Raw genomic sequence first — 17,696 nt, 5'->3', positions numbered from 1 at the left:
TCAGTGCAGTGTCCCGCTCACCTTCTGTTTAGTCCAATGAGACACCAGCGTTAGACACACATGGAAACAGAGAGAGGGGGATGATGGTAGGAGCAGTGAGTGCATTCATGCATGTCTGTATACTGTAACTTACATACTGTTGTTCCAGTAATCATTAGCAGTAGTTACATTAACAAGCAGTAGGACACGGACATGTAGAGAAATGAACATGTTCAAATACACGAATGCATTCACACATGTATACATCAACTATTGCAAGTACACTTCTGTACAGCATGAAACTTTCAGTACATACTAATCCTAAATAAAGTCACGCAAGTTATTCTTTCTGCCTTCATGCAGTAGTACATGTATACAAGTCAGCCTAGTACGCCATTATATGTACATGCAATAAACTCACGCCCTGTTGTTGAGTAACAGTCCACAGAGGGTACATGTGAGGAGAGAGGGATATGAACACTGGTAGTACACACACTGGCTAGTACACACACAGGTACTCGGTACTAGCAATAGCAGATAATGGAAGGGTCAGTGGGTGGGTCAGTGGAAGGGACGGTAAACACACAATCACAACATACCTTAATGAGAACCTGAGACACATCAAATGGTACATGTGAGGGAGAGATTTAATCTTAACACACATACAAGACATCAGATCAGTTGAACGTTGGTGTGTATGGGACTGACTACACATAGCAACAAGTGGCTAGACCTGGCATAGAAAAGCTAAGAAATAAAAAAGTTGGGAGAAATAGGCAACAAGTTTTAGGTTCAGTAGGCACTTAATTGGTTGGGGAATTTACATAAACACAAATTTACATGTACACAATGTACACAATGGTGGTGCATAGAAAAGCTCTTGGGAAATATCTTCAACAACTTAATTAGTTGTGGAATTTACATGAACACAATGTACACAAAATTAATGTATACGCACCAACTTGTGCGTAAAATGGGACTACGAATTGAACAGTTAAAATGTGCCCTGGCCTACACCTGGGGTAACCACAAACTGGGAGGCTGATATCGTCCCCGTAGCCATGGTCTACCCTATACGAGGGAGAGGGTCAGCTCTAGAGGACAAGGGACACACGCTAATGATGCTAGGTAACCAGTACATCCGTACACATTGGAGCTGAACCATTTTAGTGTGTAGACATTGAGTACTCGTAAGAAGCTCACCTTCTACAATAGTCCAAATCAGTGTGTGGTCCAACATAGGAATGAGTGTGTGCATGGGAAGAGACAAACACGATAATGTACCAACTTAGATGCATATTCTATGAACCACCAAAAGTAATAATTATAAGTACAGCCTAATAAGTTGTGTGGGCCTCGGCTAAATATTAATTTACGAGTTCCTAGTAACCATTAAAATGAGTGTGCACGTGCAAACACAACTTACAGACTGTTGATCCAGAGAGGGAGAGTCCACAGGGCAAACACGTGGGAAGATAGTAAATGAATGATTACGAGGTTGAATGTGATCATACTAAATATTTCCCTATATAACACTATGGCACTGCACACACACAAGAGTAATAATGGGGAAGTAGAAACATCACAGAATATGCAACAGACACTAAATACTCTGACAACACACACCAACTTACACCCTGTTGTTTCAGAGGGTCAGTCAAGGTGAGGTGGAGATGCATGAAATGGAAGGAAGAGAACATTAGTGCAGTGATACAGTACACTGGTGATGCATGAGACAGGGGAGGGGAAACAATTGTGGACAGCCAAACATGCAGACTGAAACACTTGATTAACCATGCATACTTTCAGGTACTACTACGAGTAGATCTACTGGTCTCAATTAAGGAATAGTATCACATTCAGTTATCCGTATGTGCTCTTCTTTACACTGTCTACCTCCTAACAACAAGTGCTCAGAGCACAAGCATGTCAGCTTGGTAGAATGTGATTGCACACAACGTACCTTAATCCCTAGCTGTTGTCCATCCAGAGAGAGTGGTACATGTGGAGAGAACAACAACATGAGATAAAACACCTCACACTGACAGGGTAGAGTGTAGGCACTATACTGTGATGAATGAATGATGCCAAGCAACAAGTACATCTAGGCACTAGGAGAATGCACTGATCATTGAGTATCTATCTATCATGTGAATATCATACCCTATTCAACCAAGTAAGACCATCCTTCATCAACTGTGGGGAACTAGCAGCCATTTCAAGAGAAGGTCTGGAACACCCCTATATTTCTTTGTGGGCTAGAGGTAATGACCTCTTATTTGTTAGGGGCGTGGTTACCACAGTTCCAAACACACACAGCCGGCCATGAGTGCTTCAGGCACTACCTCTAGTCAGGCGAGCTCTGGGGGACCCATGAAATCCTCTGCCATCAACTTCCCCTTCTGTCCAGAGATTGGAAAGTATGAGCGGTTGGCCAAAGTTGGCCAGGGCACTTTTGGGTGAGTTCCAATCACACACGTACACATACACACCCTCACAAAGAGCACACACACACCCACACATGCACACGCACACACACACCCACACCCACACATGCACACGCACACACACACCCACACAACGTTGACTGCCCATAAATTAAACTAGGACGGATGCATTTAGGAGCTTTCTGATAGAGATACAAGATGGCGTGCTTGAATCAATAGTACAGCGACCTGTTCACGTTCACGTTCATGGCAGTACTCTAGAATCCTGTATGATCAGTAACAATGTCTTCTTCACTATTAGGGAGGTGTTTAAGGCTCGCAATAGGAAGACGAATGCACTGGTAGCTCTTAAGAAAGTACGGATGGAGAACGAGACTGAAGGGGTGAGTCGTGGTCACAGTACCGTAACATCTCAATTAAAGGCGGCACTCTAACTATGCGACATTTCTATATTATTTTACCCATAAGCATGCAGCACCACTCAATTTGTTTTGTGTAGGTAGTCTTAAGTGTCATAACAGCCTATTGTTTCAATAAGGTGACATTTCATTCATTGTCACACACTGTGCAGTTCCCCATGACTGCACTGAGGGAGATACGGATACTGCAACTACTCGACCATGAGAACATCGTGTCCCTTATTGAGATCTGTAGGACCAAAGGTAATGTAGTACCATTGGTAGTTTGTATCAGTGGAAATGGCATCACAAATTATGATTACTGGTACCGTACATTTAATATCACATGCATGCCAAAAGATCTGCTATTTTGTGAGAATTAAATCTTTGAAAACCTTTCTAGTGGCCTTTCCGCGAAAGTTTATACCCTCAATATAAACCCGCTGTATACGATATCTCTCTCTCTCGTTACAGCGACTCCGTACAACAGAGAGAGAGGGAGCATCTACCTCGTGTTTGAATTCTGTGCCCACGATCTAGCCGGCCTCCTCAGTTGTGAAGATGTCAAATTCTCCTTGGCAGAGATAAAATCGATCATGAGCCAGTTATTCAATGCCCTCCACTTTATCCACAACAGCAAGATCCTTCACAGAGACATGAAATCTTCAAACGTCCTCATCACAAAAGACGGAATTCTAAAACTAGCCGATTTTGGACTTGCTCGTGCCTTGTTAAAAGGAGCTGCCCGCTATACGAACAGAGTGGTGACCCTGTGGTATCGACCCCCGGAGATCTTACTGGGTGAGAGGAATTACGGTCCTCCCATTGATATGTGGGGCGCTGGGTGCATTATGTGTGAGATGTGGACCAGACGTCCCATCATGCAGGGAGAAACAGAACAGCATCAAATCTCTCTCATCTGTCAGCTTTGTGGGTCAATAACGCCCGACATCTGGCCAAGCTGTGACAAGTTGGATCTGTACACAAAATTGGAGCTGCCTAAAGAGCAAAAGAGGAAAATTCGCGAACGCTTACGGCATTATATCAAAGACTCATTTGCAGTCGATCTTATCGACAAGCTACTATCACTAGACCCCAAGAAAAGACTAGATGCTGACGCAGCACTTAATCACGATATATTTTGGGAGCTTCCGATGCCCTCGAAGACGGACTTGGCACAGAAACTAAGTCGTTACAAGAGCTCCATGTTTGTGATGCACTCTAACCCCGGACCTCGTAATGTAGGGGGCGTGGCAGGTCCCTCGGGAAGGGGGGTGGGCCAAGGGGCCGCTGGAGGACATATGCACGAGAGAGTCTTCTAATTTTTGTGGAAACTCTTTATTATGTATGTACAGTGATGGTGTCTATGACAAGTCTGTATTACTACAGTGCACTTGCTTTTGTGTATTCTGCTTACAAGTACTCTATTTCTATTTCTTCCTTCTTCCTTATAAATTATTCCCGTCAACTGTTTATTTTTGTATATTACATGTACATGTATGTGAATTAAAAATGTGGGAAAGGTGTTAGTGGTTAGAAAATGAAACTAGGGGAAAGGTCGTCTATAGGAAAACTCTTCTTTCTCTTTCGTGATTTGCACGTGACCCTTAATTAGTCCAAAACCATCACAAGCGCTTCTATAGCTATATAGTTTCTACTACACTAAGCTTTCTTTACTGTACTAGGAGCTCACTGAGTCGCCACAGGATGTCCAAGAACACTCGTACGGATGACTTCAGGAAGGTAGATGTGGATGAGCTCGACGAGGAGAACTTCAGAGATGAGGATACTCAAGATGAGAGTGGTGATACAGATACTGTCAGTCAGAGAGAGTCTGAGATCAAGAGCCTCGTGTCCTCATATCCTCAACCACTAATAATACTACTAGCACACACCTATATAGCCAGGCTATTACTCATGCTGCGTGTGCGTCTAGTAATCTCTTACACGTAGCCACTAATAACGTATTAAACCACTAGCTTGCTTAATAATAGGTCGGCTACTCAGTAATTGTTCGAGCATATACAGTGTGTGTGTGTGTTTCCTTGACTGATGATCACTGGTAATACTCAAGGGGCACTTCAAGTAGCACTGAAAGATCCTCCGTTTGGAGTCAAAGACAAGGCCGTGAAGGTGAGTGGTCTTATTAACTCACGATTGAAGCTCTATGTAGTAGATATAGTTGGTATCATAATAGCAGTGTGTCCAGTTGGAGTGTTTGTATGTTTGTTGTGTTTTCTGTTTAGGTGATCAGTTTTACCTTTTTAGGTCAAAACCAGTAGCCAGTCTAATCCTTACACCACATTTCTTAATTGCCTATAATTATATCTGTACTACAGTGTTGTATGATCGTATCACATGACCTGCAGGATCGTAACTTCAGTATGGTACTGGATGTTCTGACAAGGTTCAAGTCCTCTGAGATTGGCAAGACTGTGAGCTCACTAGACAACGAACAGAGGGACATTCTTATGAAGTACATCTACCGAGGGTTTGCAGAACCAACTGAGAATTCTTGTGGCACGTTACTGGTCTGGCACGAGAAGGTGTGTATTGTAACTACTAGCCTGGGTATCGTGGGTCGTGATGAATCCCCTCCCACCTGATTATGATTATAAGTAAGCATGTCATGTAATGGGATGTACTTTCACAGCTTCTCAAAAATGGTTAAACCACTGACCTTTCAAACTTAATGTTATAACCAATAATTAGTGTTATTGTGTATGTACAGCTATTGGTACCTACACACACACACACCACACACCCCACCGCCCACACAGGCCGTGGCTGAGGCTGGACTGGGATCTATTATTCGAGTGATGACTGACAGAAAGACTGTATGATAGTTCAGACACTAGTGTACTGTCATTGTGTGTATTTCAAGTGATTTCTTAGCTCTTTTGTAGCACATGAAGTTTGAACTTTAGTGTACGTAAGAATAGCCATTTTTGAGTATAATATAGAACTTTTGTGATACATCGTTATTGTTGGTTTTTCAATTCAATAACATTAATATTGTGAGGAAACATACTATTAAACACAAAAAGTAATATTATAGCTAGGAGATTAAGCGTATGTGATTTAAGTTTTTCCACCTCTCTTCCATACAATCACTGTTCCCTGCAGAATCAAAGAAGAACTATAATTATTAAAGATATATATATATATATATATACTAGCTATAGCTTGCTATAGATCTTTGTTATTTAAAATACAGATGGATTATAATTATTTTATATACAACAGTACACACACCATCAGAATCATAACGGCGTGTAAGGATATCGATGTCACATGTCGTTACTTAGTGATAGTGTAGCAACCGTACAACACTAACTACTTACATCGATGTCACATGATGCCAGCAAGCTCTCGTCATAGGTCCAGGCCACAGAGAGGACTGGACTGGAGTGTCCCTGTAACTCATTCACTATAGCACCACTGTCTACATCGAAGAAATGAACCCCTCCGTCCTCACCCCCTGACACCACACACGCACCCTGCAGGGGGGCGGGGGGCACATAATGATGGCGGTGTTTTGAGGGGAAAGGAATCAGGTAAAACCACTGCCAGTAGGCATCACTGCATATCCAGAATTTGTGCAGTAAAATTAGAACTATAGTATACCAGGTTTTGAATGTGAGGAGAATTACAAGTATTCACAATCATAGATAGTAAACGAAAGACTTGCAAAGAAGATCTAAAAATTATTTAGTGACAATACTACACCAGCATGCAGAGATGAGTACCTGAAGGAAGCTCATGAGAGGACAGAAGGCACTCTTGACTGGTTGAGTGGAGTGGGCCACAGAGAACTTGCGTTTGAGGTAAATGTCTTTGTTTGGTAGGAGTCGGAACAGTCGCAGAGTGCTGTCAGCGCATGAGACCAGGAGAGATGGGTCACGAGCCTCACGATTCACCCACGTACGATACGAGATGCTCGTTACCATGGAGCCCTGAGATACCACCAGTCTGTACGTACATTTCAAAACAATTTCCAATTAAAATTTTACGAAAACAATAAATTATGGCCCATTTTAACTTTGGGATTTGAGCACAACCCTCTGAACGGGCTCCTTCTAAGCTTTTAGAAAATCAATAAATTTGCGCCATCAGAACTATAGTTACAGAGCCTATTCTAGTACATAGCGTTATACTCACCGTTTGATCCTTTGCAGTTTCCAAGTGATTTTGTCTAAAATGTAAGAGAATATCGATCCCTACAGTGGATGATAATACATGTATCTATAATATTATACTCACAGCAGTCTATACTTACCTTACTGTCCCCTGCCCACAACTCCGCCCCTGTTGGCTCAAATGCTAGACACAGCACTCCTCCAGCTGCCTTGCCACTACCATTCTTGACAGCCATCCCAGTAGAGACATTGAACAACCTCACCTGTGCCTTGCTGTTACCAAGCTACATACCCAATAGTCAAGGATGAAAAATTGTCATAATTAATTAAGAGCTACGGATAGAATATTTTGAGGGTATAAATGTTTGCAGATTAACAAGCATGTGCCGCGAACATTTATTATATATGCGTGCAAAAAGGCGGAATTAAATCCACGAAAAATTTCTAAGTCTTTCTGCGAAAGTTTATACCCTAAAAAAATACCCGCTATACAGTCTTTGTTACAGCTAGTATAACCTCACACACATAAGGATACAGCCAGCAGGTTGTTGTTGGTGGGGTGGAACTTGCAGCTGAGTGTCCTTGCCCCAGGGGAGTCAGTGATGACTCTGAGACAGCTGCCATTAGTGGGGTCCCATAGTCGACAAGTACCATCAGAGGACGCTGACACTATGAAGTCATTCGCAACTGACCAATCAAAATCTGTGAATAATAATATTATTGGACAATACTGTGATTAAAAAGTTAAATGGAGGGGGGGGGGGGGTGTCTTTCAACAGCCATATAACTTGAGTACAGTTGATCCAATTTTAGGATTTGCTCCTTTCAAACGATGTGTTTCAATCCAAAATTTCGTCGCGGCCCTAATTTGTCATTTTTCGGCCTCGGACCATGGGCTATAATCCATGGTACGGCTAAATTAGAAAATACTTTAATCTCTCGAATATCAACTTTGATGGTACCATTTGAAAGGTCTCTTTCTAAGCTTTCAGAAAACCATAAAAATTTTGACTTTTGATCCACAGAATTCAAGTTATGGCAGCTGAAAGATTCCCAAAATCATTGATTAAGACTTTTGCTGGCGCATTCAGCCCACTCGCGGGAGCTTAAGTAAATAGAGAGAAAACTTAATTTTTGCTCTATCCAATAGCCATACACAGTATTAGCTATAGAGAAAGAAAGATGGTTGTATCTTGATCCACTCACCATTCACAGCTCTAGTGTGTCCCCTGAGAGTGGCAGCTAGAGAGGGTGGTTCAGAGACTAGGCTGAACACAGTCAGTGTGCCATCACGTGATGCACATGCCAGCCGAGTCTTGTCATCATGGGAAAACTGGACAATGGTCACTGCAGAGAGGGGGGGGGTCCGTTGCAAGAATAAATTGCAAGTTGGATAATTGCAAGGAGTTATTTCTTAACGCGTGAGAATATTGAGAAGTACACTTCACTTGCCTGCGTCTTTGTGCTTGTCAAAAATGTGATGCATTCCACAGAACGCATAATGTTCAGCTAGTGAGGAATCACCAGCCAGTGCTCTGGGGGGCATACGATAAATATTAGCACACAACCCCCCTCGGCCCTCCAGATTTGTTACCTGCTAGCATCAGCGGATTTGGTAGGTACCAGTCCTGACCTCATGAGAGGACCTCGTCCACGGGGGGACTTGGTGGTCAGATGGTTATCAGAGAGTGGAAGGGACTCCATGCTCTGATGATTACTCTGGAAATATAATAATTGTGTGGATTATGTACATGTATAGATAGTAGAGAGTGTATAATGCAGAGCTCACGTGTCTAGTGGAACTTCTGCGACTGTTGTTACTCTTATTGGACCTGTAGGGACAGAACTTAATAGTAGCTATAGCTTGAGTGTATATGCTACTGCCACTTACCTTTTGTCTAGAGGGCCGTACTTTGAGGCAAGAACGAGGGACCTCTGTTGGAGATAGAACTGGCGGATGGTGACATCATCGCAGTACTTTGCATTCTCCTGGAGCAGCTGATTACGACGGCGTAGGTACAGCATACCTGAGTGTGTGTGTGTGGGCGATGTGTGTGGTGGGTGGATATAGATCTTACGATGTTGGTTTGGTAGTGGACGGAATGTGTTGTACTTGGTGTCCAGTGCCACTGTTTGTTGGGCAGTGTTCAGGCTCTCTATAGAGGAGGTCATATCATAGCATACACACAGTCAAGAGCAAGAGACGCTAGTACCTTTGTGATCCATAGGAAACCACTTCCATTGACCAGAGATAATTACTCTATCTCTGCATTGACTAGTACTATAGTATAGTCACTGTGTATATTTTCTTGAGCTAGCTGAGCACACGCCTACTTACAGCCTCGATTCCAGGACGCAAGGAGGGAGAATCGAGGCTTTTTTTTTCGAGGCTAGTAGCCTTTCGAGGCTTTTAAAATTAACGAGATAAGAAAGATTGAAATTAAATACCGTAACCACGTGGACTAGTCTGCAGAGAAACCTACACGTACATAGAAGATCAAGAAACAGACTCTGTTGCTATGTTTTCAGAGGAGAGTGAGGAGCGAGTGGCGAGGGAGGCTGCTCTGAGGGAGGAGAGGGAAGAGCGCGGCCTCAGTCTGAGAGACACGCGGGACAGGGTTACAAAATACGACAGACTTGTCAAAAACAAAAAAACAAAGGTAAAAATTCCCAAAACAACATGTACCATGCATAATTATAACCATTACACAGAATATTAAAGATAAGAAACTTCGTCGTTTCATCAAAGAGAGCGATGGTCAGCATAAGAGAGCGGCTAAGAAGGCTGCTCGGAGTGAACTACTGCTCCAAGAGGAACCAGGGTTCGTGGGTTCATTTACCTCCGACCCAACTCCTGTGTGTCAATGTGTGTATATTGTGTTGCAGGTATTTGGAGGCTGAGCAAATGGAGAGGACGTATCGTTTCAAGCAAGAGGACATTGCAGCAGCTGTTCCACTAGCCAGCAGTGTGCAAGTGAGGAGACCCCTGCTCGTTATAATCACTCGTTAATTATGTCATTTTAGTACTTTGATTTGAAGTTGGACACTTTTGGACCATACAGTATCAACTATTCACGAAATGGAAGGTAACAGTGTGTTTGTTAATGATGGTGATCATTAAGTAATTGTATCATCCAGCCACCTGTTACTTGGAGGTCAGAAAGGTCATCTGGCTACTGTTGGATGGAAAGAAAAAAAGCTGGGGGCAGAATTTCATGTCCGAGAAACAGTTCGTGATGTCCAGTAAGTATCAGTACATCACTTGTAAGTACCATATAGCGGGTATATTGCGAGGGTATACATTTTTGCAGAATGACCCTCAGGAAGGTTTTTGCAGTATGCATGCAGCAATATTAAATTTATGGGTATAAATTTATTCTTAATCATCGAAAACCGCGAACATTAATACCCGCTATAATACTGTATGTCCTCAGGTTTCTGCACAATGAGATGATGTATGCCGTGGCCCAGAAGAGACACGTGTATGTGTATGATACCTCGGGGATGGAGCTGCACTGTCTCAAAGCTCTTAGGGAGGTCAACAAGTTAGCCTTCCTTCCCTACCACTTCCTACTAGTCGCTGCGGTAAGCCTTGCTGTATGTGTCGTGGCTAACATTACAAGCCCATAACTTGTAATAAGTCCATTTCAGTGGTTTCAAACTGACTGGTTTTTAGTAGACCATAGTTTGTCCCTCAGTTTGTCATACATAGCGTCTTTTGCTGGATTTTTAGCACATTTCTCTCTTCCCAGAGTGACCATGGTAATCTGAACTACGTGGATACGTCGACTGGTCGACCAATCACAGAGCACCGCACAAAGATGGGATCACTGCGATGTATGGCACACAACCCTCACAATGGAATAGTGCATCTTGGACATCAGAATGGTAAGGCCCGCCCACTCCACCACCCCCACACACACTGCCCACATACACAGGTACTGTGACGCTGTGGAGCCCTAATATGCACACATCGTTGGTCAAGCTGCTCTGTCATCAAGCGCCTCTCACGGCCATTGCCATAGAGACGGGAGGATGGTACATGGCCACTGCTGGTATGGATGCAAGACTCAAAATATGGGACATCAGAAACTACAAGTTAGTCAATCCAACAACAACAGCTGTGTCGTGCAGTACATGTACATCTGTGTTTAGGAGTTCTCTGACAGAACAGCTGCAAACATTAAGTCATTTTGTTGGTGTTTTAATACTGTACAATGTACATTTTTTGTATAACTGTACCCCCCTCACACACACACACACACACACACACACACACACACAGGGAGCTGCACTCCTATCAGACGTATCGTCCTGCAGTGTCTCTGTCTGTGAGCCAACGAGGACAGCTAGCTATGGGACGTGGGCGTGTGGTGGAGGTGTGGAGGGGTGTACTAGGGGGCGTGGTTAAGCAGTCAGGCCCCTATATGACACACAGTGTCAATGGAGAAGTCAATGATGTTGAGTTCTGCCCATTTGAAGACTGCCTTGGTATTGGCCACAGTTCAGGGTTCACTAGTATCATAGTCCCAGGTACAGTGTGTGTGTGTGCCTTATGTAGTGTGGTGCTACTCGTGTGTCAGCTGTTGTTGACCTTGTTGACCTCTATAGGTTGTGGAGAGGCCAACTTTGATGCTCTGGAGGCTAATCCTTATCAGACAAAGAAGCAGAGACAAGAGGGGGAAGTCAAACAACTGCTGGAGAAGGTAAAGGAACGTTTACATTTCGATTGATTAATTTTAATCACAAGCTTCCCCAACTCTCCCTTACTGAGTGATGTGTACTGTGTATTTGCTACTAGATTCCCTCGGAGTTGATAGCGTTGGATCCAGACACCATCAGTAGAGTCAACCCCGGGCCAACTGAGGAAGGCAGTCAGGTGATCATGTGTGTACATGTGTATACGTATCAGGTGATCATGTGTGTACATGTGTGTGTGTCAGGTGATCATGTGTGTGTGTGTCAGGTGATGTGTGTACATGTGTATACGTATCAGGTGATGTGTGTACTGTACACACATGATTGTTTGTGTGTGATTGTATTTACACCCACATACATGCATGCATAGGAATCGACTGGCAGAGGAGGTGTAAAAGAAAAGAGGAAGACTCGTGGGAGGAGTAGCCTCTCTAAGAAGCTTCACAAAAAGCGAGGGCGTAAAGACGCCATAGCAACGGTAAGTTGTACCACTTGTGTGGCCTATTAAATATTACTTTTCTGTAGGAGCTAAAGCGAAAGATGCAGGTGGAGGAAACAAATGAAGAAACTAAAGACTTGAACAATACCACCCCACACAAACATGTACTAGATAGATTTAGATAATAATTTATTTACTGTGCTCTATAATCATAATGTACTCAACAATCATGTGTCTTTGAATTATTAATGAATTATTGTTGTTGATCAAACACGGATACAAAAAGTATAAAATAGAAAATAGAAAGTGATTTATTGATTAAGAAAACACACAGTGTGAGAGAGGCATGCAGCTGTTATATACGTAACAATAATTATTATAGTCAAGACAGTATTATACAATTTAGCTCTAAGGAACACAATTGAATATTTCCACAGTTGTGGAGTAGTTGTTCCTCTTGTCCTTTCCTCCGAGAACCATAAACTTGGTAGTGTCAGGGTTGGTATGCATGCTGACACACGTAGACAGTGATCTAGGATTCTTGACTTCGGCCACACTCAGCCATTCCTTGGTACCGTGGTGATACATATACACTTTGGTACTGATCAAGTTCTGTTTCTTAGCATCTTGACCCCCCAGAATCAAAAGATGACCCCTCAACGTGGTTACGGCTGGTGATCGAACAGGGGGATCTGGAATTCTCAACCACTTTGCCCCCTTGGTAACGAGATCTGGGACGGATACAGCCATTGTCGGTTGCTTCGATTGTAAGCCGTGAATGCAGCTGGTTAGATACCATACTCCCACGTCCTTAGACTGGTCGGTCCGATGTTGAGAAATGTAAGATGCACATTGAAAGCCTTGACAACTCTCGGGCAGGGGGGCTAGAGATTTCCATCCTTTACTGCCCCCCGGCCCCAGATCCAGAGCGTGGACTTGACTAAGTGAGTGGGCTCCCTCTGTACACCCACCTGCCACAATCAGCCAGGTTCGATATGCAAGGACGGCAGTTTTAGCTAGTTTTCCTGGCAGACGACAGAATTCTCTCCAGCCTTGGCCTTCGACAAATTCAGAGATTTTGTCAGTGTACTCGTTGCGTGTGTCGTCATAGCCACCGACCATCAGGAGCCTGCCCCCAGCGACAACCAAGAGTGCAAAGTGCATTAGCTTTAGATGAGCAGAGAACACACTCCACCTGTGTGTGTGTGTGCGTGTGTGTGTGTGTGTGTGTGTGTGTGTGCGTGCGTGCGTGCGTGTGTGTGTGTGTGTGTGCGTGTGTGTGTGTTATGTGATAATGTTTCCATGTTTAGACAATACTTATAATCACATTCATAGCTTTCATAAATCACAACCATGCATCATTAGTCAACTGAGATGGTTATCTCAGACACACCCATCAAAAGCACAGATCTAAAGAAAGCAAAGAGAGAATGGCAGTAGCTAAAGAGTCCCCTAACATGTTCCTACTGGGCATACTGGCAGTGATCCTGGGCTGTATGCTGGCACTAGAGAAAAGTGGAGCAAGTGTCGTAAAAGATATGAAAGAGCTGAAACAGAGACAAGTTGACAGTGAGATAGCTAATCGCTCGGGGCAACACCAGACAGAGGAGGCAATGCAAGAGATGCTCCAGGTACAGAAGAAGCTGGAGCAGAAGCTGAGTGAACTAGAGGCACAGTTTAGTCAAAGAGAAGAGGATTATTTGCAAAGAGTGGAGGGCCAACAAGGAGAAATGGAGGAGCTCAAGCAGTTTGTGGAGGCTGTCAAACAAACTAAGAGAGCTGAGGAAGAGGCCATACAAGAGCAAGCAAGACAAGAGCAAACAAAACAAGTGCGAGCAAAACAACAACAGGCCAATTAGGAAACCTTGTAAACTGGCAGTGTACTTACTGTACACAACTGTATTATCTTGCATATAAACACGTGCCCCCACTCCATAAATATTTATATGCCATATTTATGCTTCATTAATAACTGCTCCTGCTGTTGCACAGTAAGTATATACATTATTGAACCTACTTGTTGAGCTCAAGGTCGAAGGCGAGAATGCTCTTGAGATAGTTGGCCTCGGCCGCCTGCTCTCCTCCGCCGTATAAGATCTTGTTCTTGTAGTGGACACAGTGGGCTGAGTGGAGCCCACGAGGGGAAGGCTCCTCTTGTCGGGAGCAGCTGAGTCTCAGGGATGTCTGTAGACCACTCGGTGGCTATGTGTGTGTGTGTGTGTGTGTGTGTGTGTGTGTGTGCGTGTGTGCGTGCGTGTGTGTGTGTGTGTGTGTGTGCACAGCTACTAAAATATCATAAAAATGCATAAATGAAAGTTGTGTAAGGTAGCTATGTATACACAGTGTTGTATACACAGTGGGGGGTCACTCATCAGGGGGTAGGCTAGCTACACCACAGTGGGGGGTCACTCACCAGGGGGGTTGGCTAGCTACACCACAGTGGGGGTAAGCTGGCTACACTACATGTATGCACAGTGGGGGGTCACTCACCAGGGGGGGTAAGCTGGCCTCCTCGGTTGTTGATGGTTTGCTCTCCAACTTGTGCAACTGTTCCTATAGTGCAATAGAGACAGTTACATGTAGCTGCTCCAAGGGTCAGTACATGTAGCTGCTCCAAGGGTCAGTACATGTAGCTGCACCAAGGGTCAGTTTTAGGCAAAGGCCCGACAAATTCATGTCAAGTGATAGAGTTTCCCAATTATGGGAGCCTCAAAGTATGGTAGTGTTCCCATGAACTCACTGCATAGCTGCGAGCATTTTCCTTAGCGTAGGTATACTTTTCTTCAGTTCTCCTAATCTCCTCGTTGAGTCTGGTCAACTGCTGCCTCAGCGTAACCATCTCCATGTCCTTCTCACTTTCCCCATAGTTGATCATCCTCTGGTAGTTGTCAGCGATCTCCTTCTCCCTCTCCAAAGCTCTCTGTTTGTCTGCCAGCTGCCCCTCCTTAGACTCAAGCTCCGCCTCCAACCTATGGCACTCAGAGCGGGCCTCCTCCTGTGTGTGGGGGGGAGGGGTTAGTGGTAGTGTGTCATAGCTGCCCCGATCTTGCACTGATGCTAGCTCTGTCCAGACACAGTTACTAGGTCAGTGTAAACGTACCAGGTTCCGTTCTGCTTGTATTTGCATACGTTGCAGCTCAGCATCTCTTTGCACCTGTGTGTGTGTGTGTGTGTGGGGGGTGTGGTACGATGCTAAGTACAAACTAAATACTGTACTTCGGAATCCGTGGATTAATGATTTTCTGATTTTCTTGAAATCTTAGAAAAAGACCTTTCAAATGGTATCATCAAAGTTTGTATTTGAGCGATACAATTATTTGCCAATTTGGCCATACCATGCATGGTCCAAGGCCGTAATATGGCCCCGACAAAATTTTGGATTGAAACACATCATTTGAAAGGTCTATTTCTCAGCTCTCAGAAAATTATATATTTTTTGACATTGGATCAACGGTACTCAAGTTATGACTGTTGAAAGATGTCCAACTACCCCAGGACATGTGTACAATCTTTGGTTTAGTTCGGGGATTCTTTCAGCTGCCATAACTTGAATTCTGTGGATCTAATTTCAACAATTTTATGATTTTATGAAAGCTTAGAAAGAGACCTTTCAAATGGTGTCATCAACTTTCTTTTTTGAGTGATAAAAGTATTTACCAATTTGGCGATACCATGAATAATAGCCCATGGTCCAAGGCCGAAAAATTACAAATTTGGGCTCCAACGAAATGTTGGATTAAAACACATCACTTGAAAGGTCTCTTTCTAAGCTTTCAGAAAATCATAAAATTTTTGACATTGGGTCAACGGTACTCAAGTTATGGCTGGTGAAAGACGTTCAACCACACTGTTACCAATAATTATTATGTACACAATTGTACGTATAATTATATACATGTACATGTTTTTGTTATAGTCTACAGTAAAATTGAAAACAACATTCATCAGCCATACAAGGAACTCATATACAGTAATTATAGTGAAGAACAAACTTACCCTTAACTGGGACAGTTGACCCTCCACCCTCTCAACATCCTGTGTGCGTCCATCCTAGCGTGAGTGGGTGGAGTGTGTGGGTGGGGGAGAGTACGATTAGAGCACGTAGCTCTTCTACACACCATTAGCTATATACACAAGTACACAGGTCGGTGGTGGACAAACAAACACCGGTCGGTTATGGCTATAAAAGAGACTAATTTGGCTGTTGAAATGAGTTAGCCATCACTAGGGACAATTCCGGGCACACGAGTGACACATATACATGTAGGTATCTCACCAGCTGTTCCCTGAGCTGGCCTAGTTCAGCCTGCAGTGCTGCCACCTCCTCACGTCGTCCTGTCTGTATATGGGAGAGAGGGGGAAGGGTTACTATGTGTAGGGGGGAAAGATATGTACACTATTATTATAATGTGTTATCTTTCGAGTTTGGTATAATAATTATAGACACATAAAACAACAGTTTTGAATAGTTGTACAGTTGTATGAAACTAAAACTATTCATACCTCTTGTGGTTGCCGTGGAGACTGCGGTGGTTCGTTCCCCAGCTGTCTCATTCTCATCATGAGCTGAAGTTTGTCCGTTTCCATGGCATCCTCAGGTAAATGGAAGCGATTCAGATGGTTTAATACATTTTCTGCAGATGGTCTATGTCCGGGTCGGTTGTCGAGGCATTCTTTGCACAGGTTCACAAGGGTCAAAGTGTCGGGGTCATGAGATCCCTCGGCAATATCGAAATATTTTTGTCTTCGTTCCACTTCTGATCGAGCTAACAAGTTCCCGTGATCGTTGTGGTATGTGTCTAATAGGATCTCATCAGGAAACTTCTCAATGATGATGAAGAGCAAAATCACGCCAAAGGAGAAGATGTCCATCTTAGTGTTATAGCGGACATTACTCCCAGGCTTGTTCTCTGGAGGCATGAACCACGGGTTGCCCGTATTCTTGGTCATGGTGGCATTGTAGTCCCGGCGTTTTGAGACACCAAAATCAGCTAACTTGGCGGAGAGGGACGAGGTTAGGAGAACATTACGCGCACTCAGATCACGATGAATGATTTCCTCGGACGATCGATTGTTGTGCAAATACGACAAACCTCGTGAGATATCGAGCATAATAGCGATTTTCACAGACAGTGGGATTTGAAGTTGTTTCTCGAGTGTTGAGTGTAACTCAAAGGGAAGGTACTCCATGATGAGCCAGGGGACATTCACCTCTTGTAGTGGTGACATGGCGTTGGGTCGGACTGATGGGCACACTCCTAGGAACTGGACCACGTTGGGGTGCCGCATTCCACTCATCAGTTCTATCTCTCTAGTAAACTGCTCCACGTTCACGTTGCCAGGCCCCACGGCTATGTTGTAGTGTATCTCCTTGGCTGCACACAGAGCTCCATTGACCATCACCTTGAGTATCCTGCCATAGCTACCAGTGTTGATGACAACCAGCTTCTCGTCCTCATAAACTGGCTCAACGTTAGTTAAACTGTAGCGCAGTGTTAGTGCTTGTATAGTTCCTCCTTCTGCCATAGCATCTCACAGTAAATACAATTAAGAAACACAACATTATTAAACACATGTGTGTGTGTGTGTGTGTGTG

The 17,696-nt window shown here is 43.8% G+C and overlaps 6 protein-coding genes across 7 annotated transcripts; 4 read left to right on the top strand and 2 right to left on the bottom strand.

Annotated features, from left to right (window-relative positions):
* Positions 1–2,275: 2,275 nt before the first annotated feature.
* On the top strand, positions 2,276–4,324 carry LOC135342366 (cyclin-dependent kinase 9-like). Its single transcript, XM_064539092.1, has 4 exons — positions 2,276–2,438; positions 2,728–2,809; positions 2,998–3,088; positions 3,299–4,324. Exons 1-4 carry the CDS (start codon positions 2,305–2,307, stop codon positions 4,144–4,146), a joined length of 1,155 nt encoding a protein of 384 aa, XP_064395162.1. The 5' UTR covers positions 2,276–2,304; the 3' UTR covers positions 4,147–4,324.
* A 102-nt stretch (positions 4,325–4,426) lies between these two features.
* LOC135342368 (actin-related protein 2/3 complex subunit 5-A-like) lies at positions 4,427–5,831 on the top strand. The gene is made up of 4 exons (XM_064539094.1): positions 4,427–4,683; positions 4,885–4,957; positions 5,194–5,370; positions 5,605–5,831. The coding sequence occupies exons 1-4, from the start codon at positions 4,532–4,534 to the stop codon at positions 5,665–5,667; spliced, it is 465 nt and encodes a 154-aa protein (XP_064395164.1). The 5' UTR covers positions 4,427–4,531; the 3' UTR covers positions 5,668–5,831.
* Positions 5,626–9,299, bottom strand: LOC135342364 (WD repeat-containing protein 13-like). 2 transcript variants are annotated; one of them, XM_064539090.1, is made up of 13 exons: positions 9,177–9,299; positions 9,042–9,119; positions 8,855–8,990; positions 8,753–8,795; positions 8,558–8,682; positions 8,416–8,498; positions 8,170–8,310; positions 7,499–7,665; positions 7,104–7,247; positions 6,986–7,044; positions 6,574–6,796; positions 6,169–6,324; positions 5,626–5,944 (listed from the first exon to the last, which is right to left on the bottom strand). In XM_064539090.1, the coding sequence occupies exons 1-13, from the start codon at positions 9,187–9,189 to the stop codon at positions 5,906–5,908; spliced, it is 1,407 nt and encodes a 468-aa protein (XP_064395160.1). In that variant the 5' UTR covers positions 9,190–9,299; the 3' UTR covers positions 5,626–5,905. The 2 variants fall into 2 exon arrangements, with proteins under 2 accessions (XP_064395160.1, XP_064395159.1); XM_064539089.1 differs by lacking the exon at positions 9,177–9,299 and having other exon boundaries at positions 9,042–9,135.
* Positions 9,300–9,408: 109 nt separating this feature from the next.
* Positions 9,409–12,353, top strand: LOC135342363 (uncharacterized). Its single transcript, XM_064539087.1, has 13 exons — positions 9,409–9,623; positions 9,676–9,785; positions 9,850–9,937; positions 9,988–10,049; positions 10,102–10,206; positions 10,398–10,548; positions 10,716–10,851; positions 10,902–11,061; positions 11,249–11,496; positions 11,575–11,669; positions 11,765–11,842; positions 12,032–12,139; positions 12,187–12,353. Exons 1-13 carry the CDS (start codon positions 9,483–9,485, stop codon positions 12,283–12,285), a joined length of 1,581 nt encoding a protein of 526 aa, XP_064395157.1. The 5' UTR covers positions 9,409–9,482; the 3' UTR covers positions 12,286–12,353.
* Positions 12,337–17,678, bottom strand: LOC135342359 (traf2 and NCK-interacting protein kinase-like). Its single transcript, XM_064539081.1, has 8 exons — positions 16,604–17,678; positions 16,377–16,439; positions 16,097–16,150; positions 15,201–15,254; positions 14,841–15,095; positions 14,591–14,653; positions 14,118–14,302; positions 12,337–13,295 (listed from the first exon to the last, which is right to left on the bottom strand). Exons 1-8 carry the CDS (start codon positions 17,624–17,626, stop codon positions 12,509–12,511), a joined length of 2,484 nt encoding a protein of 827 aa, XP_064395151.1. The 5' UTR covers positions 17,627–17,678; the 3' UTR covers positions 12,337–12,508.
* On the top strand, positions 13,471–14,076 carry LOC135342369 (uncharacterized). Its single transcript, XM_064539095.1, has one exon. It carries the CDS (start codon positions 13,531–13,533, stop codon positions 13,957–13,959), a length of 429 nt encoding a protein of 142 aa, XP_064395165.1. The 5' UTR covers positions 13,471–13,530; the 3' UTR covers positions 13,960–14,076.
* Positions 17,679–17,696: the final 18 nt, after the last annotated feature.

Source organism: Halichondria panicea, chromosome 10 (genome assembly GCF_963675165.1).
Source record: "Halichondria panicea chromosome 10, odHalPani1.1, whole genome shotgun sequence".
Lineage (NCBI taxonomy): Eukaryota > Metazoa > Porifera > Demospongiae > Suberitida > Halichondriidae > Halichondria > Halichondria panicea.
The sequence above is the reverse complement of the archived record's forward strand: the minus strand, read 5'-3'. Positions and strand labels throughout refer to the sequence as shown.